The sequence below is a fragment of the Salvelinus fontinalis genome, chromosome 3 (genome assembly GCF_029448725.1).
Source record: "Salvelinus fontinalis isolate EN_2023a chromosome 3, ASM2944872v1, whole genome shotgun sequence".
NCBI lineage: Eukaryota > Metazoa > Chordata > Actinopteri > Salmoniformes > Salmonidae > Salvelinus > Salvelinus fontinalis.
Genome location: NC_074667.1, coordinates 56,180,387 through 56,206,212, shown reverse-complemented (window position 1 = coordinate 56,206,212; position 25,826 = coordinate 56,180,387). Strand labels below are relative to the sequence as shown.

Genomic DNA, 25,826 nt, shown 5'->3' with positions numbered 1-25,826 from the left:
TCTCCCTCCCTCCTATTCTCTCTGCTCTCTCTCCCCTCCCCCTCTTCCTGTGTCTTCCCTGCTTTAGGTCAGAAGACTGACTGTTGCCTTGCCAGGTAGGTGTGGTAAAGAAACACACACACACACGTACCATTGGGAGATTCAATAGTAGGCTCTAAGGTCTGTTTGACTGCTACAAGGGTGTGTTTATGGGTACATACTCATTCTAATATTGCACATTGTGTGTGTGTGTGTGTGTGTGTGTGTGTGTGTGTGTGTGTGTGTGTGTGTGTGTGTGTGTGTGTGTGTGTGTGTGTGTGTGTGTGTGTGTGTGTGTGTGTGTGTGTGTGTGTGTGTGTGTGTGTGTGTGTGTGTGTGTGTGTGTGTGTGTGTGCATGAGTTCACATAGATCATTCACACAGAGTTGTGTATAAATAGTATCTCTGGAGCTGTAATGACAGAGCCATGTTTTTCTCTTCCTTTCTTTTTCTCCCTCCCCTTCTCTCTCTCTTTCCCTCTCTTCCTCCTCTCCAGTGACAGGAGGAACTCTGCACTACGGAATCAGGTAATTTCTCTCTCCATTCAGAGTGTGGTTTCCTATGTGTACTTCTCTCTCTGTGCTGTGTGTGTGGTTTTACCTTTTACCTGGAGAAACTGTCCACTGTCCTGTAGTGTTACGCTCCAGCCCCATGTCTTTCTTATGCTCGGTCTACAGACTACACTATCTGAAACCGTTGTGCAAATATGACTTCTGGTCTATTATACCATGTGGTGAGTGTAGCTAGCGCCCCCTAGTGGGAGCCTTCTGTTACGATCCTCTGCTGTCACACCCCCGTCCAGAGATCTAACAGCAGGCAGCTTCTGAACAGCGTACAACCGCACTGATGCACACAGACATGTAACACACACACATACAGATGCACAACAACAAAAACAACACACGTTTCCCAGATTCCCTGCCCTCGTCAGATAGTGATCTGTGGAAAACCTAAACAATGGGAATAGGGAAGAAGTTGTCTCCTAGCAACAGCTGGCTTCTGTATTCCCGCGCTTCCCCCTCCGACGTCTCTTCTTCCTTGATGTGTGTGTGGTTCAAGCAGGTCTGACTCCTTTTGTGTGTGCCGAATTGGATATGTGACTCTTGTATCCATGTGTAAATAATGTTCTCCCTGTCTGAACTCTGTCTCAACACTGGCTACTGTACCTACTGCTCTCCCCTCCTCCTCCCCGCTGTCCTACAGAGGGAAATGGTCAAGGAATTCTCTCCATCCCTCTCTCCCCTCCTCCTCCCCGCTGTCCTCCAGAGGGAAATGGTCAGGGAATTCTCTCCATCCCTCTCTCCCCTCCTCCTCCCCGCTGTCCTACAGAGGGAAATGGTCAAGGAATTCTCTCCATCCCTCTCTCCCCTCCTCCTCCCCGCTGTCTTACAGAGGGAAATGGTCAGGGAATTTTCTCCATCCCTCTCTCCCCTCCTCCTCCCCGCTGTCCTCCAGAGGGAAATGGTCAGGGAATTCTCTCCATCCCTCTCTCCCCTCCTCCTCCCCGCTGTCCTACAGAGGGAAATGGTCAAGGAATTCTCTCCATCCCTCTCTCCCCTCCTCCTCCCCGCTGTCCTCCAGAGGGAAATGTTCAGGGAATTTTCTCCATCCCTCCTCCCTCCTCCTCCCCGCTGTCCTACAGAGGGAAATGGTCAGGGAATTCTCTCCACCCTTCTCTCAGCTCCTCCCCTCCTCCTCCCCGCTGTCTTACAGAGGGAAATGGTCAGGGAATTCTCTCCATCCCTCTCTAAGCTCCTCCCCTCCTCCTCCCCGCTGACTTACAGAGGGAAATGGTCAGGGAATTCTCTCCATCCTTCTCTCCCCTCCTCCCCTCCTCCAACCCGTTGTCTTACAGATGGAAATGGTCAGGGAATTCTCTCCATCCCTCTCTCAGCTCCTCCCCTCCTCCTCCCCGCTGTCTTACAGAGGGAAATGGTCAGGGAATTCTCTCCATCCTTCTCTCCCCTCCTCCCCTCCTCCTCCCCGCTGTCTTAGAGGGAAATGGTCAGGGAATTCTCTCCATCCCTCTCCATTCCCCATTCCCCTCCCCCCTACTGGTTACCTGGGCCGTGTATTCTATGCTCCTCTAATCCTCCTCTTCTCTCCTCCTCTCTCAGGAGGCTGGCCATGTCATCCCTCTGATGGTGGAGAGCTGTATCCGCTTCATCAGTCGCCATGGTGAGGATGCCCTGCTCTGAACTCAGATTGGCTCTGTTTCCTGGGCCAAGGATTGGCTGTGTCTCTGCCTGTGTGGATGGATTTTTTGTTGTTGGCTTTGCCCTAAGTATTGTGAATTTGCAATATAAATGATTGAAACACAACAGAAGAATGAAGGGCCTGTGTCTGTCATCTAGAAGATCAGTAACACCCCTCTCTCTCTCTCTCTCTCGCGCGCTCTTTCTCCCCCTCTCTATCTTTCTCTCCCCCCTCTCTCTTTCCCCCTCTCTCTATCGTCCCCCTCTCTCTCTCCACTCTCTATCCCCAACCTCTCTCTCTGTATCTCTTCCCCTCTGTCTGCAGGTCTGCACCATGAGGGCATCTTCAGAGTGTCTGGCTCTCAGGTGGAGGTCAATGACATCAAGAACGCCTTTGAGAGAGGTAAGACTACACTACCCAGAAAGCCCAGCACCAGCCATAGCATAAACAGAAGGACCTGCTTATCTCTCACAATATTCCTTTACCCCGCCTTATATCATTCCGCTTCTTTCTTACCCCACCCGATCTTTCTCTCTTTCACATTCTCTCTGTCTTTATTCCCCCACCCCGTCTGTAGGTGAGGACCCGTTGGCAGGAGATCAGAATGATCATGACATGGACTCCATCGCTGGTGTTCTAAAGCTCTACTTCAGAGGACTGGACCACGCCCTCTTCCCCAAGGAAGTCTTCCATGACATCATATCCTGTGTCTGTGAGTCTCCGCCAGACCCACGCCTTTTACATTATCTTACTATACACTGTTCAGAGTGGTGTGTGTGTGTGTGTGTGTGTGTGTGTTTGTGTATTTCAGGGGAAGTCTGTTACAGTTTGTGTCCAGCTGTGGCCCTTTCCTTCTGTCTCCTATTTCTGCTATAACTAACAGTCTCTCTCTCTCTCTCTCTCTCTCTCTCTCTCTCTCTCGCTCTCGCTCTCTCTCTCTCTCTCTCTCTCTCTCTCTCCCTCATATCCTCTCTCTTTTTTTCCCTCCCTCATATTCTCTCTCTCTCTCTCTCTCTCTCTCTCTCTCTCTCTCTCTCTCTCTCTCAATTCAATTCAATTCAATTCAATTTGCTTTATTGGCATGACGTAACAATGTACATATTGCCAAAGCTTATTTACAATATAAAAATGAGAATCAAAATGGTCAACGGGACAACAGTAACAACAATAACTAAGTGTCAAAATAACCTTACATTCAACAATAACAATAAACATACAGTAGAGTACATGTGCAGGTTGATTGGTCTGTCAGACACTGTCCCTCAACTTATGGCAGGCAGCAATGTAGTGCGCTGCCAACCCACAGCTCTCTGCGTCCTCCCCCAACAGGACGGGTAGCCTATCCTCATCAGAGAGGTCTTTGAAACCTTGAATAAGAGTTTCAAATTTGGGGAAATGACACTCTCTAATTGTTTTATATTTTTGACATTTTGTCAGGAAATGCAGCTCCGTCTCAGGTTCTGCTATTGTGCAGTGGTTGCACAGCCTTTCCTCTACAGGGAGCCAGGTTTTCCTGTGTCTACCCTTCTCAATGGCAAGGCTGTGCTCACTGAGCCTGTACTTTGTCAAGGTTTTTCTAAGGTTTTGATCAGTAACCATAGTCAAATAGTTAGCCACGGTGTACTGTCGATTTAGGGCCAGATAGCACTGCATTTTGCTCTGTGCTTGTGCTTGTGTTTCCCAATAAGCAATGTAGTTTTGTTTTGACTGTGTTGTAATTTGGTTTATTCTGATTGATTGGATGTTCTGGTCCTGAGGCTTCAGTGTGTTAGTAGAACAGGTTTGTGAACTCAGCCCCAGGACCAGCTGGATGAGGGGACTCTTTTCTTTGCTCAGCTCTTGGTATTGCAGGGCTTGGTAGTGGTATGAGAGGGGGTCACTGTATTTTAGATGTTTCCAAAACTTAATTGCTCTTTTTTGAGTTTTTATTATTAGTGGATATTTGCCTAATTCTGCCCTGCATGCATTGTTTGTAGTTTTCCTCTGGACATGTAGGAGAATCTTACAGAACTCTGCATGCAGGGTTTCAATGGGATGTTTGTCCCATTTGATGAAATCTTGTTTTGCAAGTGGACCCCACACCTCGCTGCCATAAAGTGCAATTGGTTCAATGACATATTCAATTAGTTTTAGCCAAATTTTAATAGGTATTTCAATTTGAATTTGCTTTTTAATTGCGTAGAATGCCCTGCGTGCTTTCTCTCTCAGTTCATTCACTGCCTCATTAAGGTGTCCAGTTGAGCTTATTTTTAAACCTAAGTAATTGTAGTGTGTGCAGTACTCTATATATTTTGTACCAATTGAGAACTTTGGTCTAATTCCCTGAGATCTGGATCTTCTCTGGAAAATCATTATTTTAGTCTTTTTGGGGTTTACTGCCAGGGCCCAGGTCTGGCAGTACTGCTCTAGCAGATCCAGGCTCTGCTGTAGGCCATGTGCTGTGGGTGACAACAGGCATAGGTCATCTGCGAAGAGTAGGCATTTAACCTCTGAATTATGGAGACTAACACCAGGGGCTGAGGATTTTTCTAGAATAGTGGCCAATTCGTTGATATAAATATTGAAGAGTGCAGGGCTCAGATTACAACCCTGACGAAGGCCCCGCCCCTGGTTAAAGAATTCTGTTCTTTTCTTGACAATTTTAATGCTGCACGTATTGCCAGTATACGTTGATTTAATTATGTCATATGTTTTACCCCCTACACCACTTTCAATAACTTTGTAGAACAGTCCTGTATGCCAAATAGAATCAAATGCTTTTTGGAAGTCGATAAAGCAAGCGTATATTTTGGTATTATTTTGGTGGACATGTTTACCTATCAGGGTGTGTAGGGTGTAAATATGATCGGTCGTGCGATGTTTTGGTATAAATCCAATTTCGCTTTTACTCAAGACATTGTGCTTATTAAGGAAGTTTGGAACTCTTACATTGATAATACTACAGAAAACCTTCCCCAGGTTACTGTTCACACAAATGCCTCTGTAATTGTTAGGGTCAAATTTGTATCCGTTTTTAAAGATTGGGGTTATGAGTCCTTGATTCCAGATGTCAGGGAAATAACCTACACTCAGGATCAAATTAAACAGTTTTAATATAGCCAATTGAAATTTTGCACTAGTGAGTTTGAGCATCTCATTTAGGATGCCATCAGGTCCGCATGCCTTTTTAAATTTGAGAGCCTGAAGTTTCTTATAGAGCTCCTGGTCAGTAATTGGGGAGTCCAGTGGATTTTGGTTGTCCTTTATAGCTTTTTCTAATCCATTCAACTTCTCATGAATTTGGCGTTGTTCTGCGTTTGTGTCAATTTGAACGGTGTTGTAGAGTGTTTTAAAATGGGTTGTCCATATGTCACCATTTTGTATCGCTAATTCCTCTTGTTTAGATTTCTTTAATTTTTTCCAATTTTGCCAAAAGTTGTTTGTGTTTATGGACTCCTCAATTAGCGTCAGCTGCTTTCTGTTGTACTGTGCTTTTTTGGTTCTGAGTGTACGTTTATAGAGTTTTAAAGTCTCACAGTAATGAAGGCGTAATTCACCATTATTTGGGTCTCTGTGCTTTTGGTTGGATAGTGTTCTAATTTTTTTCCTTATAATTTTACAATCTGCATCAAACCAGTTGTCATCTGTGATCTTTTTTGTTTTGTTTTTTATCAATTTCAATTGTGCTCCTTTTGCCGTTTGCCTGAATATATAGTTGATGTTTTGTACTGCTAGATTGATGCCTTCTTTACTGTGAGTGAATGTGGTATCCAGAAAGTTATCTAAGAGTGTTTGGATATTTTGGTTCCAGGTTGCTTTCTGGTATTCTTCTGTGCTGTTTTGGGCCCATCTGTATGAATTTCTGATGTTGTACAGCTTACTGGGCTGTGAATGTGTGGTTGTTTCCATGTCTGTTCTTTTGAGGAACAATGTAATTTGGCTGTGATCAGACAGAGGTGTTAGTGGCTTGACAGTGAATGAGCTGAGAGAGAAAGGGTCAATGTCTGTGATCATATAGTCTACTGTACTGTGGCCAAGAGGTGAGCAGTAGGTGAATCTCCCCAAAGAGTCCCCCCGTAACCTACCATTGACAAAGTACAGACCCAGGCTTCTACAGAGCTGCAACAGATCCCTTCCGTTTTTGTTGACGGTGCTGTCACTGTTGTTTCTATGGGGGAGATTAAGGCAGTTAGAAACAGTATGGCCTGTAATAAAGCTGTCCCCTCGTGTGCTCGTTAGATCAGGTAGTGTTCCTGTGCGCGCATTTGTGTCCCCACAGATGAGCACATTTCCCTGGGCCTGGAAATGGCACGTCTCTTCCTCAAGGGTGGGGAAGATCTCCTCTGAGTAATATGGGGATTCTGAGGGGGGGATATAAATTGCGCAAGGGAACACATCTTTTTCTGTCAGTACAAGTTATTTTTTCAGTTTTAACCAAATGTAATATTTGCCAATTTTGAGGGGGTCAATTAGATGTTGTAGTTCGGATTTGTACCAAATGATCAGTCCTCCAGAGTCTCTGCCTCTATTGACAGAGCTGTGTTTCTGTGACGGTACAATTACCTCTCTGTAACCTGTGGGACAGTGAGTGACAATGTCAGCCTTACACCATGTCTCCTGCAGAATGATGACATCAACATCTTTAAGGTTTTTGTTGAACTCCAGTGCTAAACTCTTCAGTCCAAAGGTTGATGAGTTTAGGCCCTGAATGTTCCACATGCTAACTGATAGCGATTTCATGTTACAAAAGAAAGAATAGCAGTCAGAAATACTGTGACTACTAACTATTAAGTTGTTAAGAGCGAGATAAACAGGATAACAGCTAACATTCTTTCTGTTATATATATAAACATTCCTATTCATTGAACAAGTACATTTGAGTACAATAGGTGTGTGTGTGTGTATGTGTGTGTGTGTGTGTGTGTGTGTGTGTGTGTGTGTGTGTGTGTGTGTGTGTGTGTGTGTGTGTGTGTGTGTGTGTGTGTGTGTGTGTGTGTGTGTGTGTGTGTATTGTGCGATGTGTGTGTGTGTGTGTGTGTGTGTGTGTGTGTGTGTGTGTGTGTGTGTGTGTGTGTGTGTGTGTGTGTGTGTGTGTGTGTGTGTGTGTGTGTGTTAACCCTTTGTGTGTGTGTACTGTTTCAGCAATGGAGAACCTGCAGGAGAGGGCTGTCCACATCAGGAAGGTTCTGCTGACTCTGCCCAGCAACACTCTCATCATCATGAGATACCTGTTCGCCTTCCTCAACCAGTGAGTAACACTGTACTAACGCTACTACAACGCTACTTGAACATTACTACAGCTCCATCTGAACCCGTGAGTAACACTAGTTGACTGCACTTCCAGCCACTGACTTAGCCACTGGTTACACAAACCCAGTCACAACGTCTCCTTCCTCCCTCCATCTCTCCCCCTATCTGTGTGTAGCCATATGGTTTCTCCAGCCAGTGATGTGTGCTCGCTCGTGTGTGAGTCTGTGGTGTGTGTGTTTTTCCCAGGCTGGTATGAATGTGTCTGTCCGTCCTGGGTCATAAAGGACAGTAGACGTGCCAAAATCACCCTTTACTAATGCTACTACTAGTACTACTACTACTACAACAACAACAACAACAACAACAACAACACACACACACACACACACACACACACACACACACACACACACACACACACACACACACACACACACAGACCAAGCTACAGACTTCACTTCTAATGCTCCTACCACCACAAAGACACACACACACACACCTAAAATAGACCAAATCTAATTGAGTCTTAGCTTTGACGACTAAACCCTCCACTCTGTGGGGGCGAAGGTTTAGAGAGAGGGAGAGAGAGAGAGGGGAAAAGAGAGAGAGGAGTGTAACTTGAGAGGTAGTTTTCAGTGTTCCCGAGAGACCACATCATAAATCCAGCCTGGAGCTGGTCCATTTGGTCCAAGTGATTTAACATGACCCCAACACACCTGACCCTATCTATCCCCCAGGACTCATCCTCTGCTCTCTCTCTGTCACATACCTCCATCCTCCATAACTCACACACACCATGATGTCTGAGGTTTGAGGTTGTGGTCAAACTGTCTACCTTTGTCCCCGGGGGTGAACTCATTCACGCAATAAATTATGGTGGAAACTCCCTTTAAAGCACCAATCAAATGCATTCTTTATTAAGTGGTATGGAATAGAAAGACAAGCACGCTGAAGAGGTTATGAGCTGCCTGAGAGCTTTATAGATGAACCATTTTGTGTGTGTTTGTGTTTGCATGTGTTCAGGTTTAACCCTTCAATATAACCTCCTGTCCTCTCTCCTCAGCCTGTCCCAGTACAGTGACCTCCTGTCCTCTCTCCCCAGTCTGTCCCAGTACAGTGACCTCCTGTCCTCTCTCCCCAGCCTGTCCCAGTACAGTGACCTCCTGTCCTCTCTCCCCTGCCTGTCCCAGTACAGTGACCTCCTGTCCTCTCTCCCCAGCCTGTCCCAGTACAGTGAGGACAACATGATGGATCTCTATAACCTCCTGTCCTCTCTCCCCAGCCTGTCCCAGTACAGTGACCTCATGTCCTCTCTCCCCTGTCTGTCCCAGTACAGTGAGGACAACATGATGGATCCCTATAACCTCCTGTCCTCTCTCCCCAGTTTGTCCCAGTACAGTGACCTCATGTCCTCTCTCCCCAGCCTGTCCCAGTACAGTGAGGACAACATGATGGATCCCTATAACCTGCTGTCCTCTCTCCCCAGTCTGTCCCAGTACAGTGACCTCATGTCCTCTCTCCCCTGTCTGTCCCAGTACAGTGACCTCCTGTCCTCTCTCCCCAGCTTGTCCCAGTACAGTGACCTCATGTCCCCTCTCCCCAGCTTGTCCCAGTACAGTGACCTCATGTCCTCTCTCCCCAGCCTGTCCCAGTACAGTGAGGACAACATGATGGATCCCTATAACCTGCTGTCCTCTCTCCCCAGCCTGTCCCAGTACAGTGACCTCCTGTCCTCTCTCCCCAGCCTGTCCCAGTACAGTGAGGACAACATGATGTATCCCTATAACCTCATGTCCTCTCTCCCCAGCCTGTCCCAGTACAGTGAGGACAACATGATGGATCCCTATAACCTGCTGTCCTCTCTCCCCAGCCTGTCCCAGTACAGTGACCTCATGTCCTCTCTCCCCAGCCTGTCCCAGTACAGTGACCTCCTGTCCTCTCTCCCCAGCCTGTCCCAGTACAGTGACCTCCTGTCCTCTCTCCCCTGCCTGTCCCAGTACAGTGACCTCCTGTCCTCTCTCCCCAGCCTGTCCCAGTACAGTGAGGACAACATGATAGATCCCTATAACCTGCTGTCCTCTCTCCCCAGCCTGTCCCAGTACAGTGAGGACAACATGATGGATCCCTATAACCTGCTGTCCTCTCTCCCCAGCTTGTCCCAGTACAGTGACCTCATGTCCTCTCTCCCCTGTCTGTCCCAGTACAGTGAGGACAACATGATGGATCCCTATAACCTGCTGTCCTCTCTCCCCAGCTTGTCCCAGTACAGTGACCTCATGTCCTCTCTCCCCTGTCTGTCCCAGTACAGTGAGGACAACATGATGGATCTCTATAACCTGCTGTCCTCTCTCCCCAGCCTGTCCCAGTACAGTGACCTCATGTCCTCTCTCCCCAGCCTGTCCCAGTACAGTGAGGACAACATGATGGATCCCTATAACCTGCTGTCCTCTCTCCCCAGCCTGTCCCAGTACAGTGACCTCCTGTCCTCTCTCCCCAGCCTGTCCCAGTACAGTGAGGACAAAATGATAGATCCCTATAACCTCCTGTCCTCTCTCCCCAGCCTGTCCCAGTACAGTGAGGACAACGTGATGGATCCCTATAACCTCCTGTCCTCTCTCCCCAGCTTGTCCCAGTACAGTGACCTCATGTCCTCTCTCCCCAGCCTGTCCCAGTACAGTGAGGACAACATGATGGATCCCTATAACCACCTGTCCTCTCTCCCCAGCCTGTCCCAGTACAGTGACCTCATGTCCTCTCTCCCCTGTCTGTCCCAGTACAGTGACCTCCTGTCCTCTCTCCCCAGCTTGTCCCAGTACAGTGACCTCATGTCCCCTCTCCCCAGCTTGTCCCAGTACAGTGACCTCATGTCCTCTCTCCCCAGCTTGTCCCAGTACAGTGACCTCATGTCCTCTCTCCCCAGTCTGTCCCAGTACAGTGAGGACAACATGATGGATCCCTATAACCTGCTGTCCTCTCTCCCCAGCCTGTCCCAGTACAGTGACCTCATGTCCCCTCTCCCCAGCCTGTCCCAGTACAGTGACCTCCTGTCCTCTCTCCCCAGCCTGTCCCAGTACAGTGAGGACAACATGATGGATCCCTATAACCTGCTGTCCTCTCTCCCCAGTCTGTCCCAGTACAGTGACCTCCTGTCCTCTCTCCCCAGCTTGTCCCAGTACAGTGAGGACAACATGATGGATCCCTATAACCTCATGTCCTCTCTCCCCAGCCTGTCCCAGTACAGTGAGGACAACATGATGGATCCCTATAACCTGCTGTCCTCTCTCCCCAGTCTGTCCCAGTACAGTGACCTCATGTCCTCTCTCCCCTGTCTGTCCCAGTACAGTGAGGACAACATGATGGATCTCTATAACCTGCTGTCCTCTCTCCCCAGCCTGTCCCAGTACAGTGACCTCATGTCCTCTCTCCCCAGCCTGTCCCAGTACAGTGAGGACAACATGATGGATCCCTATAACCTGCTGTCCTCTCTCCCCAGCCTGTCCCAGTACAGTGACCTCCTGTCCTCTCTCCCCAGCCTGTCCCAGTACAGTGAGGACAAAATGATAGATCCCTATAACCTCCTGTCCTCTCTCCCCAGCCTGTCCCAGTACAGTGAGGACAACGTGATGGATCCCTATAACCTCCTGTCCTCTCTCCCCAGCTTGTCCCAGTACAGTGACCTCATGTCCTCTCTCCCCAGCCTGTCCCAGTACAGTGAGGACAACATGATGGATCCCTATAACCACCTGTCCTCTCTCCCCAGCCTGTCCCAGTACAGTGACCTCATGTCCTCTCTCCCCTGTCTGTCCCAGTACAGTGACCTCCTGTCCTCTCTCCCCAGCTTGTCCCAGTACAGTGACCTCATGTCCCCTCTCCCCAGCTTGTCCCAGTACAGTGACCTCATGTCCTCTCTCCCCAGCTTGTCCCAGTACAGTGACCTCATGTCCTCTCTCCCCAGTCTGTCCCAGTACAGTGAGGACAACATGATGGATCCCTATAACCTGCTGTCCTCTCTCCCCAGCCTGTCCCAGTACAGTGACCTCATGTCCCCTCTCCCCAGCCTGTCCCAGTACAGTGACCTCCTGTCCTCTCTCCCCAGCCTGTCCCAGTACAGTGAGGACAACATGATGGATCCCTATAACCTGCTGTCCTCTCTCCCCAGTCTGTCCCAGTACAGTGACCTCCTGTCCTCTCTCCCCAGCTTGTCCCAGTACAGTGAGGACAACATGATGGATCCCTATAACCTCATGTCCTCTCTCCCCAGCCTGTCCCAGTACAGTGAGGACAACATGATGGATCCCTATAACCTGCTGTCCTCTCTCCCCAGTCTGTCCCAGTACAGTGACCTCATGTCCCCTCTCCCCAGCTTGTCCCAGTACAGTGACCTCATGTCCTCTCTCCCCAGCCTGTCCCAGTACAGTGAGGACAACATGATGGATCCCTATAACCTGCTGTCCTCTCTCCCCAGTCTGTCCCAGTACAGTGACCTCCTGTCCTCTCTCCCCAGCTTGTCCCAGTACAGTGAGGACAACATGATGGATCCCTATAACCTCATGTCCTCTCTCCCCAGCCTGTCCCAGTACAGTGACCTCCTGTCCTCTCTCCCCAGCCTGTCCCAGTACAGTGAGGACAACATGATGGATCTCTATAACCTGCTGTCCTCTCTCCCCAGCCTGTCCCAGTACAGTGACCTCATGTCCTCTCTCCCCAGCCTGTCCCAGTACAGTGAGGACAACATGATGGATCCCTATAACCTCCTGTCCTCTCTCCCCAGCCTGTCCCAGTACAGTGAGGACAACATGATAGATCCCTATAACCTGCTGTCCTCTCTCCCCAGCCTGTCCCAGTACAGTGACCTCATGTCCTCTCTCCCCAGCCTGTCCCAGTACAGTGAGGACAACATGATGGATCCCTATAACCTGCTGTCCTCTCTCCCCAGCCTGTCCCAGTACAGTGACCTCATGTCCTCTCTCCCCTGTCTGTCCCAGTACAGTGAGGACAACATGATGGATCCCTATAACCTGCTGTCCTCTCTCCCCAGCCTGTCCCAGTACAGTGAGGACAACATGATGGATCCCTATAACCTCCTGTCCTCTCTCCCCAGCCTGTCCCAGTACAGTGACCTCATGTCCTCTCTCCCCAGCCTGTCCCAGTACAGTGAGGACAACATGATGGATCCCTATAACCTGCTGTCCTCTCTCCCCAGCCTGTCCCAGTACAGTGACCTCATGTCCTCTCTCCCCAGCCTGTCCCAGTACAGTGAGGACAACATGATGGATCCCTATAACCACCTGTCCTCTCTCCCCAGCCTGTCCCAGTACAGTGACCTCCTGTCCTCTGTCCCCAGCCTATCCCAGTACAGTGAGGACAACATGATAGATCCCTATAACCTGCTGTCCTCTCTCCCCAGCCTGTCCCAGTACAGTGACCTCATGTCCTCTCTCCCCTGTCTGTCCCAGTACAGTGACCTCCTGTCCTCTCTCCCCAGCTTGTCCCAGTACAGTGACCTCATGTCCCCTCTCCCCAGCTTGTCCCAGTACAGTGACCTCATGTCCTCTCTCCCCAGCCTGTCCCAGTACATTGAGGACAACATGATGGATCCCTATAACCTGCTGTCCTCTCTCCCCAGCCTGTCCCAGTACAGTGACCTCATGTCCCCTCTCCCCAGCTTGTCCCAGTACAGTGACCTCATGTCCTCTCTCCCCAGCCTGTCCCAGTACAGTGAGGACAACATGATGGATCCCTATAACCTGCTGTCCTCTCTCCCCAGTCTGTCCCAGTACAGTGACCTCCTGTCCTCTCTCCCCAGCTTGTCCCAGTACAGTGAGGACAACATGATGTATCCCTATAACCTCATGTCCTCTCTCCCCAGCCTGTCCCAGTACAGTGAGGACAACATGATGGATCCCTATAACCTGGCCATCTGTTTTGGTCCCACTCTGATGTCAGTCCCAGAGAGCTGTGACCAGGTGTCCTGCCAGGCCCACGTTAACGAGCTCATCAAGACCATCATCATCCACCATGACGGGGTTTTCCCCGGACCAGGGGACCTGCAGGGGCCCGTCTACACCTGCCCAGGGGCCACCGATGAGTACTGGTGAGTGGTGAGGCAGGAGGGGCCACTGTGTGTGTGAGGTAGAGAGGCGTTCCTATACATATATATTATCAGTGGGATAAACACCAGAGACCCTGGGCGGGGGGTGATTTGTGGATCTGTTCTGGTCCAGGTCAAAGGGGCCAGGAGGATCAGCTTGCCCACAGAGCACTGATCTAAGGCCCAAGACACGCACACACACACACACACACACACACACACACACACACACACACCAACAAACACACACGCACACACACACACACCAGCAAGCACACACACAAACACACACACACACACACACCAACAAGCACACACACACACAAACACACACACAAACACCAACAAACAAACACACACAGGCTAACATGACAGGATAAGACCCAGATGCAGACACAGGAGGCAGACAGTTAGAATGTCAGATGTTTATAACAAGACAGGAGGCAGACAGTTAGAATGTCAGATGTTTATAACAAGACAGGAGTTAGAATGTCAGATGTTTATAACAAGACAGGGGGCAGACAGTTAGAATGTCAGATGTTTATAACAAGACAGGGGGCAGACAGTTAGAATGTCAGATGTTTATAACAAGACAGGAGGCAGACAGTTAGAATGTCAGATGTTTATAACAAGACAGGGGGCAGACAGTTAGAATGTCAGATGATTATAACAAGACAGGAGTTAGAATGTCAGATGTTTATAACAAGACAGGAGTTAGAATGCCAGATGTTTATAACAAGACAGGAGTTAGAATGTCAGATGTTTATAACAAGACAGGAGGCAGACAGTTAGAATGTCAGATGTTTATAACAATACAGGAGTTAGAATGTCAGATGTTTATAACAAGACAGGAGTTAGAATGTCAGATGTTTATAACAAGACAGGAGTTAGAATGTCAGATGTTTATAACAAGACAGGGGGCAGACAGTTAGAATGTCAGATGTTTATAACAAGACAGGAGTTAGAATGTCAGATGTTTATAACAAGACAGGGGGCAGACAGTTAGAATGTCAGATGTTTATAACAAGACAGGAGTTAGAATGTCAGATGTTTATAACAAGACAGGAGTTAGAATGTCAGATGTTTATAACAAGACAGGAGTTAGAATGTCAGATGTTTATAACAAGACAGGGGGCAGACAGTTAGAATGTCAGATGTTTATAACAAGACAGGAGTTAGAATGTCAGATGTTTATAACAAGACAGGGGGCAGACAGTTAGAATGTCAGATGTTTATAACAAGACAGGGGGCAGACAGTTAGAATGTCAGATGTTTATAACAAGACAGGAGTTAGAATGTCAGATGTTTATAACAAGACAGGAGGCAGACAGTTAGAATGTCAGATGTTTATAACAAGACAGGAGTTAGAATGTCAGATGTTTATAACAAGACAGGGGGCAGACAGTTAGAATGTCAGATGTTTATAACAAGACAGGGGGCAGACAGTTAGAATGTCAGATGTTTATAACAAGACAGGAGGCAGACAGTTAGAATGTCAGATGTTTATAACAAGACAGGGGGCAGACAGTTAGAATGTCAGATGATTATAACAAGACAGGAGTTAGAATGTCAGATGTTTATAACAAGACAGGAGTTAGAATGCCAGATGTTTATAACAAGACAGGAGGCAGACAGTTAGAATGTCAGATGTTTATAACAAGACAGGAGTTAGAATGTCAGATGTTTATAACAAGACAGGGGGCAGACAGTTAGAATGTCAGATGTTTATAACAAGACAGGAGTTAGAATGTCAGATGTTTATAACAAGACAGGGGGCAGACAGTTAGAATGTCAGATGTTTATAACAAGACAGGGGGCAGACAGTTAGAATGTCAGATGATTATAACAAGACAGGAGTTAGAATGTCAGATGTTTATAACAAGACAGGAGTTAGAATGCCAGATGTTTATAACAAGACAGGGGGCAGACAGTTAGAATGTCAGATGTTTATAACAAGACAGGAGTTAGAATGTCAGATGTTTATAACAAGACAGGGGCAGACAGTTAGAATGTCAGATGTTTTTAACAAGACAGGAGGCAGACAGTTAGAATGTCAGATGTTTTTAACAAGACAGGGGCAGACAGTTAGAATGTCAGATGTTTTTAACAAGACAGGAGGCAGACAGTTAGAATGTCAGATGTTTTTAACAAGACAGGGGCAGACAGTTAGAATGTCAGATGTTTTTAACAAGACAGGAGGCAGACAGTTAGAATGTCAGATGTTTATAACAAGACAGGAGGCAGACAGTTAGAATGTCAGATGTTTATAACAAGACAGGGGGCAGACAGTTAGAATGTCAGATATTTATAACAAGACAGGAGGCAGACAGTTAGAATGTCAGATGTTTATAACAAGACAGGAGGCAGACAGTTAGAATGTCAGATGTTTATAACAAGACAGGAGGCAGACAGTTAGAATGTCAGATGTTTATAACAAGACAGGAGGCAGACAGTTAGAATGTCAGATGTTTATAACAAGACAGGAGGCAGACAGTTAGAATGTCAGATGTTTATAACAAGACAGGAGGCAGACAGTTAGAATGTCAGATGTTTATAACAAGACAGGAGGCAGACAGTTAGAATGTCAGATGTTTATAACAAGACAGGAGGCAGACAGTTAGAATGTCAGATGTTTATAACAAGACAGGAGGCAGACAGTTAGAATGTCAGATGTTTATAACAATACAGGTGAAACATATCAGGGTGTGACAGGTGGAACCAGACCAGACACTGTGTGTGGACAGTCCATTAGTAGTAAAGCAGACCAGCAGACAGACCAGACAGGCCAGGCAGCTTCTCAAAGCAACTCAGAGACACTATACCATACAGCTACGGTATACAGAAACTGCAAAGGTTTCTCTGGTGAAGAAGATGTCTCTATCTCTGGCCAGACCTGAAGTGTCTGCTTGAAACTAGATGAATGGAAGGAAGTATCTGAGGTTGTCATATTGAAACTATTTACTCTCTCATTTCATAAACATATGAGCTAATTGAGCTGAAATGTGTGTGTGTGTGTGTTTATCAGTTGAAGGTGACCACATGGTACACACACACACTTCCTCAGGGAAAACGTATGTACATATCTGGTCTGTTTTGCTGCATGACCAGCGGTTCCACCAGTCACACACACACACACTCTCTCTCTCTCTCTCTCACTCTCTCTCTCTCTCACTCTCTCTCTCTCTCCTCTCTCTCTCTCTCTCTCACTCTCTCTCTCTCTCTCTCACTCTCTCTCCTCTCTCTCTCTCTCTCTCTCTCTCTCTCTCTCTCTCTCTCTCTCTCTCTCTCTCTCTCTCTCTCTCTCTCTCTCTCTCTCTCTCTCTCTCTCTCTCTCTCTCTCTCTCTCTCTCTCTCTCTCTCTCTCTCTCTCTCTCTCTCTCTCTCTCAGTGAGCCCCCCCTAGTGGAAGAACCTGCTCCTGACACCATCTCTGTCATCCACAACAGCGATGATGGTGAGTACACAGCAATATGTACACACACGCACACACAGTTAAAGACATGTTCCCATTATTCTTCTGTGAACTGTAATTAGCTGAAGCCCACTGATCTCTGCCCACTGACACGCAGCCTGATGCCCAGCAACATTCTGCTTCTCACAGCAACATTCTGCTTTTTACAGCAACATTCTGCTTCTCACAGCAACATTCTGCTTCTGATATCAACATTCTGCTTCTGATATCAACATTCTGCTTCTCACATCAACATTCTGCTTCTCACATCAACATTCTGCTTCTCACATCAACATTCTGCTTCTCACAGCAACATTCTGCTTCTCACAGCAACATTCTGCTTCTCACAGCAACATTCTGCTTCTGATATCAACATTCTGCTTCTCACATCAACATTCTGCTTCTGATATCAACATTCTGCTTCTCACATCAACATTCTGCTTCTCACAGCAACATTCTGCTTCTCACAGCAACATTCTGCTTCTCACAGCAACATTCTGCTTCTCACAGCAACATTCTGCTTCTCACAGCAACATTCTGCTTCTGATATCAACATTCTGCTTCTGATATCAACATTCTGCTTCTCACAGCAACATTCTGCTTCTCACAGCAACATTCTGCTTCTGATATCAACATTCTGCTTCTCACATCAACATTCTGCTTCTGATATCAACATTCTGCTTCTCACATCAACATTCTGCTTCTGATATCAACATTCTGCTTCTCACATCAACATTCTGCTTCTGATATCAACATTCTGCTTCTCACATCAACATTCTGCTTCTGATCTCAACATTCTGCTTCTGATATCAACATTCCGCTTCTCACATCAACATTCTGCTTCTCACAGCAACATTCTGCTTCTCACAGCAACATTCTGCTTCTGCTATCAACATTCTGCTTCTCACATCAACATTCTGCTTCTGATATCAACATTCTGCTTCTCACAGCAACATTCTGCTTCTGATATCAACATTCTGCTTCTCACAGCAACATTCTGCTTCTCACAGCAACATTCTGCTTCTGATATCAACATTCTGCTTCTCACATCAACATTCTGCTTCTGATATCAACATTCTGCTTCTCACATCAACATTCTGCTTCTGATATCAACATTCTGCTTCTCACATCAACATTCTGCTTCTGATATCAACATTCTGCTTCTCACATCAACATTCTGCTTCTGATATCAACATTCTGCTTCTGATATCAACATTCCGCTTCTCACATCAACATTCTGCTTCTCACAGCAACATTCTGCTTCTCACAGCAACATTCTGCTTCTGCTATCAACATTCTGCTTCTCACATCAACATTCTGCTTCTGATATCAACATTCTGCTTCTCACAGCAACATTCTGCTTCTGATATCAACATTCCGCTTCTCACATCAACATTCTGCTTCTCACAGCAACATTCTGCTTCTGATATCAACATTCTGCTTCTCACATCAACATTCTGCTTCTCACATCAACATTCTGCTTCTCACATCAACATTCTGCTTCTGATTTCAACATTCTGCTTCTCACATCCACATTCTGCTTCTCACATCACCATTCTGCTTCTGATATCAACATTCTGCTTCTCACATCAACATTCTGCTTCTGATATCAACATTCTGCTTCTCACATCAACATTCTGCTTCTCACATCAACATTCTGCTTCTCACATCAACATTCTGCTTCTCCCATCAACATTCTGCTTCTCACATCAACATTCTGCTTCTCCCATCAACATTCTGCTTCTCACAGCAACATTCTGCTTCTCACATCAACATTCTGCTTCTCACATCAACATTCTGCTTCTCACTTCAACATTTTGCTTCTAACAGCACCCGTCCCCGCTAGCAGACCACACCATACAGCCACACTCGGACCTCTTATAACCCACACTTTATAACAGCTGTACGATCACTACAATATGACTGCCTGCGCCACAACCCCTTTGTCTGTCACCAACTTCTGTGTCACTAACCTGCTTGACACTAACCCGCCTCCCATTCTCTACCCCTACCCCTCCTTCCCTTCTCCCTTCTCTCTCCTCTGTTACTCCCCTCCTCCTCTCTTCCCTCTCTCTCTGTTTCTCTCTGTTTCTCTCCATCTCCCCTCTTTCTCTCTCTCCTTCTCTCTCTCTCTCTCACTCGCTCCCTCTCTGACTCTCAGGCTTGTTGATCGTTTCAGAATCTGACCCAATAGTGGCCATTGCTCGCTTCGACTACTCTGGACGGACCAACCGGGAGCTGTCGTTTAATAAGGGCGCGTCTCTCCTCCTTTTCCAGCGAGTCAGTGATGACTGGTGGGAGGGCCAACACAACGGATTGGACGGACTATTGCCTCACCAGTACATAGTGGTTCAGGACATGTAAGAAACCAGAAGACCAGTGTTTTGACAAGTACAAACCTGTTCAGACCAGTATAGACCAGTACAGCGCAGACCACCATAGACAAGATGAGAGAATGGTGTTCTAGTTGGCTTGGCTGTAGTGTGATTATGTGTGTGTGTGTGTGTGTGTGTGTGTGTGTGTGTGTGTGTGTGTGTGTGTGTGTGTGTGTGTGTGTGTGTGTGTGTGTGTGTGTGTGTGTGTGTGTGTGTGTGTGTGTGTTCCAGGTCGGACGGGGCTGTAGTGTGATTATGTGTGTGTGTGTTCCAGGACGGACGGGGCTGTAGTGTAAATATGTGTGTGTGTGTGTTCCAGGACGGACGGGGCTGTAGTGTGATTATGTGTGTGTGTTCCAGGATGGACGGGGCTGTAGTGTGATTATGTGTGTGTGTTCCAGGACGGACGGGGCTGTAGTGTGATTATGTGTGTGTGTGTGTGTGTGTGTGTGTGTGTGTGTGTGTGTGTGTGTGTGTGTGTGTGTGTGTGTGTGTGTGTGTGTGTGTGTGTGTGTGTGTGTTCCAGGACGGACGGGGCTGTAGTGTAAATATATGTGTGTGTGTGTGTGTGTGTGTGTGTGTGTGTGTGTGTGTGTGTGTGTGTGTGTGTGTGTGTGTGTGTGTGTGTGTGTGTGTGTGTGTGTGTGTGAGTGTGTGTTCCAGGGCGGACGGGGCTGTAGTGTGATTATGTGTGTGTGTTCCAGGATGGACGGGGCTGTAGTGTGATTATGTGTGTGTGTTCCAGGATGGACGGGGCTGTAGTGTGATTATGTGTGTGTATGTTACAGGCCGAACGGGGGCAGAGGCAGTCCAAAGACTGAGGCGGAGTTGCAGGAGGAGAAAGTGTCCACTAGGGGCATCGCTGCCTCTCCCACTGGAGCTCATGTAGCTGATGTCTACCTGGCCAACCTCAACAAGTAAGAGACACACACAAGAACCAATCACAACGCATCATCTCCTCATTTACACCTTCACTGACCCAATTAGATCTCAGTCTGAATGACTATCGCCCCGTAGCACTCATGTCTGTAGCCATGAAGTGCTTTAAAAGGCTGGTCATGGCTCACATCAACACCATCATCCCAAACACCCTGGACCCACTACAATTCGTATACTGCACCAACAGATTTTTTTTACATTCCAAAAACAGAAACAAATGTATACATCCAAATGACAACTTACAGACACATACAAACAACGACTACATCTCCTCTGCCCAGACCCGCCTGCTCACACCCCATCCCTAGTGCATTACTGCCCAGACCCGCCTGCTCACACCCCATCCCTAGTGCATTACTGCCCAGACCCGCCTGCTCACACCCCATCCCTAGTGCATTACTGCCCAGACCCGCCTGCTCACACCCCATCCCTAGTGCATTACTGCCCAGACCCGCCTGCTCACACCCCATCCCTAGTGCATTACTGCCCAGACCCGCCTGCTCACACCCCATCCCTAGTGCATTACTGCCCAGACCCGCCTGCTCACACCCCATCCCTAGTGCATTACTGCCCAGACCCGCCTGCTCACACCCCATCCCTAGTGCATTACTGCCCAGACCCGCCTGCTCACACCCCATCCCTAGTGCCTGCATTATTGTTTGCCACTTGGTCTAAAATTTGACATATAAAATGTTCTTTGATTTTTCATCTTCTCACTAACCAATCCCCCCCCCCTTCTCTCTCTCTCTCTAACCAATCCAATCCCCCCTTCTCTCTCTAACCAATCCAACCCCCCCTTCTCTCTCTCTAACCAATCCAATCCCCCCTTCTCTCTCTAACCAATCCAATCCCCCCTTCTCTCTAACCAATCCAATCCCCTCTTCTCTCTGTCTCTAACCAATCCAATGCCCCCTTCTCTCTCTCTCTCTCTCTCTCTAACCAATCCAATCCCCCCTTCTCTCTGTCTCTAACCAATCCAATCCCCCCTTCTCTCTCTCTTCCGCTCTCTGTCAGGATGAGGAAGAAGCCGGAGTTGGGGAGTATCCGTAGAACCTTCCGGGTGTCTGAGGGAGGACAAGGGGGTGACGTACCCCCAACGGGGGCGACTGGCGGGAGTGTGAGGACGGCCAGTCTGCCTGTGGGAGGGGCTCTGGTGAAAGAGGGCGGAGACAAACGACCGGTCAGCGCCCACAGTGTCCTCAACTCCTCCATCACACGCCACTCCTCTCTCAAGACCAAGGTAGCTTTTTATTACTGCTGGGTAATATTATCTATCATTATTGTTTTGCTGATTGTAAGGAGTGTTATTTGTTGTGCAGGTGGAAAGCCCTCAGTTCCGCAAAGCGACCACAGCGGGGCGCTCTAAGAGCTTCAGCAACCACAGACCGCTGGACCCTGAGGTCATCACTCAGCTGGAGCCCACCTCACAGGTTCGCCCACCTCTGACCTCTGACACCTCACCTCTCACCTTTGACCCCTCACATCTCAGCCCTACCAAATGTGTGTGTGTGTGTTCTGATTTGAATCTCTGTCTGATATCTCCTTGTCTGTTTCAGGATATCGAGGTGGCAATGAGCTCTGCTCTGAGAGAGCTGAGAGAGCTGGAGAGGCAGAGCATTGTCCAGCACACACACACCCCCGACGTGGTGCTGGACACTCTGGAGCAGCTGAAGGGTGTGTGTGGTGGGGGAGGAGGGGGCGCATCAGAGCCCTCCAGTCCCCTCCACTCCCGTCTGCTGAGGGACAGCGACGGCGCAGGATCTCCACACTCACACCCTCTCCAACGCAGCGCTTCGTCCGCTAGCGACGTCCCCTCCTCCTTCCGCCCTTCCTATCCCAGGAGCCCCCTGCCCTCCTCTCTCGCCTCCTCAGCCCTCGCTTTCTCCACTCCCTCCTTCCGAGAGCCTCGTCCTCCAGCCACGCGGCCCAAGCCGGTGGTCTTCCCCAAGGGAGGAGGAAGCAGCAGTCCGGCTATGGGGTCCCCAACCTCCACTGTCCCCCCTCCTCCCCCACCCCCACCCCAGCCAAACGACAAGTCCTGCCCCGCCTGAGGAGTGACATCACACACGCTCCCCTTCCATACACAAACCACTGCCCCATCTCCCCTCACCCAATGACAAGTGGGATAGCTCCCACCTAGGATCAGCTTACCCTCCCAAACTAAGCATTATGGGGGTTAGACTGTATAAAGCCTCCATGACTCAAACAAGGGATCAAAACGAACATACAGCATGACAATAAAGAGATATGGAACCTGTGCTGTATATACTGGTGTGAGGTGTGTGTATGTGCAGGCAAACCTGTGTGAGGCGTGTGAGCGTGTGTGAGCGTGTGTGAGCGTGTGTGTGTGTGTGTTTGCGTGTGTGTGTGTGTGTGTGTGTGTGTGTGTGTGTGTGTGTGTGTGTGTGTGTGTGTGTGTGTGTGTGAGCGGGGCTGGTGTGTGTGTGTGTGTGTGTGTGTGTGTGTGTGTGTGTGTGTGTGTGTGTGTGTGTGTGTGTGTGTGTGTGTGTGTGTGTGTGTGTGTGCCTGTGTGAGGTGTGTGTGAGCATGCCTGTGTGAGATGTGTGTCACATACCTTATACTTGAGAGCACTATTTGATGTTGAATAGATGGAACATTTAAGGACATTTCCCAGGCAGTCTCTCCTTTTATCCCCAAAGAACCCTGAGAAGACTGGAGAGGACAGGAGGACATGGTTCACCTGGATGGCTGTGTGAGTGTGTGACTCCTGGATCCACACTCTGAGAACACACAGACAGACTGTGGAACACAGAACATCATATAACTCAGAAGAAACTCCGTATCCACTTTCTCTGGCTACACGTTCCCTCGCTGCTTCAACACTGGATCAGCCAAACCGGACAGACAGAGACAGACAGACAGATAGATGGATGGATGGAGAGAGCAGTGGAATGCCTGTTTGAGAGGGCAGTGGAATGCCTGTTTGAGAGGGCAGTGGAATGCCTGTTTGAGAGGGCAGTGGAATGCCTGTTTGAGAGGGCAGTGGAATGCCTGTTTGAGAGGGCAGTGGAATGCCTGTTTCTACATGGAGAGAAGAGGATTAGGCTATGTCTCTGATCCTCCTGTGTGTAGGCAAGCTAAGTGTTGTGGTGACTCGTTCTAACAACAACGCTCACCAGTAAAGCTGCTATACACCACGCTCTTTTCTACTGTATTCTACTAGACTCTACTATACTCTTCATCGGGGCTATTCAATTAGCACCCCTCAGGGGCCAAATGAATGCTGCTTTACTTTTCTAAGTGGAAGTTGTAATGTAATTGATTGGCCAGAGAGCCCGATCACCAATGTCCCAGGTGTGTATTGATGGGGCCCTGCAGGACAATAGTTAAAAGTCCTTCTCTACATTCTGTATTTACCCACATAATGCAATGCTTGTCTAGCTTTCCAACAGCACCTCTTGCTGGTGTTTAAGTGCACGACATGGCTGTTCTCAATAACCAACCTTTCTTTAGCAATAAGAGTCTGACAGACTCATCAGCTTAGCAGCATGCCAGGCCTGCTGCTTCTCTCTCCCTTAGACTCCCAGCATTAATATACGCTCTGTAACAGAAGTGGAATAAACACACACATACACATGTGTGTGTGTGTGTTCTGTGGCAGCTAAATGCCTTTCAGGTTCTCCTCGCATGCTGGGGCCACAGCAGTCACAGTGCTGATTGACTGCATCTATTTTCAATACTACCAAACGCGTCTCTTACACCAGCTTCACACCAGTTATTACTCCAGACAAAATCAGCAAAAAGGGTATTTTTACATGTATAGTTTATTAACCATGGTGATAACTGGACATGTGCAGATGAGGAATCTCAATGAGGTGGAAGAGTTTGTTTAGATACAAGCACGAACAAACCTCGTCAAGCGCATTCATAAACATATTACTTAATGCTTATTTTCTTCCACTTGTTAGTTTATCCTCAGAATATGTAATACTAAACTTTGTAGCCGTCTACGTGTGTGTTGGGTGTGTGTGTGTGCGTCAGTGACCCTTCACAGCTCTCAGAAGTCAGAGTTAACCACTCATCATTAAGGGAACCAACTAATGCCTGCTCTTTGGAGACATGGGGACCAACAGGATGGGACACAAAACAGCAGAACCTGTGTTGCCAGAGCCACTCTGCTACCAGTATCACTGATCACTAGGCTTAATGTTTGTGTGACTGACTAGTTCTCAGTCCCAGCCACTAAAGACAGAGGACAACAGGAAAAGTGTCACACTGTCTCCTCTGTCGCTCCTCTTCCAATAGCATTGATGTGTGTCATGGTGAACCCGCATCCAATAATTGATTGGATTTATATAATCCAATGAAATCAGTTACAGGAACAGCCCTGAGGTCTGTTCTGTTGTGCTCGTCTTTAAGAGAACTTCTGCTGTGACTCCCTAACTGTCTGCCGCATCATGTGATCAATCTCAAACCGGTCCTGTCCTGTCTTTCACTGTAGCATTTTCTGAAGTCTGAACTGGGATTCGTCAAGGGGAGGAGACAGAATGTTTTGATTGGTCAAGGTTAGTGGGAGGCGGCAGGGTGCTTTAGTTATTGACAGCTTTAACACTGTCTGAGACCAGGATATTTAATGTCAGGGCTTAGAGATCCTTGAGGCTAGAAAAGCAGCAGACATCTCTCCCTATCACCCTGCTCTCTCTGTACCTTTCTCCTAGCATTCTGCCTCTCTTCCCACAGACACACTAATATCCCTCTGTCTGGTTTCTCCCTTATTCCTTCCTCCCCACCATGCAGATATATACTTGTATTATTGCATTCCCAAATGATCTGTAACAGGGGACTTAATTATAATTGTAATGTTTTATCTCTGTGTGTGTATTTTAAGATGTATTTTACATTGTGTTGCTCCCCTTACCTCATCTTGGCAACTGGAGGGATTGTGCGTGTGTGTGTGGGGTGGGGTGAATAGGCATTAACACGCATCATACGAACATACACTCATGGGTGATGCTTTGTGGTTGGTGTCTGTGTTATCCTGGCTTTGTTGTATAGGAGCTAGGAGCCTCAGTGTCCTCACCATATTATCCGTTGAGCTCAAATCAATCATCATGCATCATAATGACATGGTGTTCTCCAGGACTGATTGAATGAGGAGGATTTTACTATGATTAACTATTGTTAAATATGCATTTCTTGTCCATTTGAAAACACAAGATCTAAAAAACGACTGTAATGTCAAATATATGTATAGTTGCCTCTGTATTACTGGAGAATCCTGTGTTAAGATGTACTTTGTATATACAATGTTGTACATTACAGAGGTACACTCTTTTTCTGGTACAATATTGTACAGTAATAGCAATAGTAGTTTAATCAAATAGACCTTATATAATTCTATGTGTAGTTCTTGTAGTATACTTTTTTTAAATAAACATTGCTTGCTATAAAGGTGTCTACGTTGTTGTGGAGATTATGATGACAGTGATGATGATAGGGATGAAGATGATGGTAACAGGGATGATGATGATAGGATTGATGATGCCAGTGATAATGGTGATGATGATG

The 25,826-nt window shown here is 47.6% G+C and overlaps 1 protein-coding gene across 3 annotated transcripts in view; it reads left to right on the top strand.

The window, feature by feature from the left end:
- Nucleotides 1-25,712, top strand: part of LOC129851149 (SLIT-ROBO Rho GTPase-activating protein 2-like) — a 178,622-nt gene extending 152,910 nt beyond the window's left edge. For 2 of the 3 annotated variants that reach the window (XM_055917479.1, XM_055917477.1), the window contains exons 12-24: nt 68-95; nt 514-544; nt 2,135-2,195; nt 2,538-2,615; nt 2,791-2,925; nt 7,335-7,440; nt 13,312-13,536; nt 16,922-16,986; nt 19,145-19,343; nt 20,147-20,275; nt 21,312-21,537; nt 21,617-21,727; nt 21,854-25,712. In XM_055917479.1, the coding sequence (XP_055773454.1) occupies nt 68-95; nt 514-544; nt 2,135-2,195; nt 2,538-2,615; nt 2,791-2,925; nt 7,335-7,440; nt 13,312-13,536; nt 16,922-16,986; nt 19,145-19,343; nt 20,147-20,275; nt 21,312-21,537; nt 21,617-21,727; nt 21,854-22,348 (1,889 nt within the window). In that variant the 3' untranslated portion in view covers nt 22,349-25,712. The remainder of the gene's footprint in view (nt 1-67; nt 96-513; nt 545-2,134; nt 2,196-2,537; nt 2,616-2,790; nt 2,926-7,334; nt 7,441-13,311; nt 13,537-16,921; nt 16,987-19,144; nt 19,344-20,146; nt 20,276-21,311; nt 21,538-21,616; nt 21,728-21,853) is intronic. The other variant, XM_055917478.1, reaches the window with a different exon arrangement.
- The last annotated feature ends 114 nt before the right edge of the window (nt 25,713-25,826 follow it).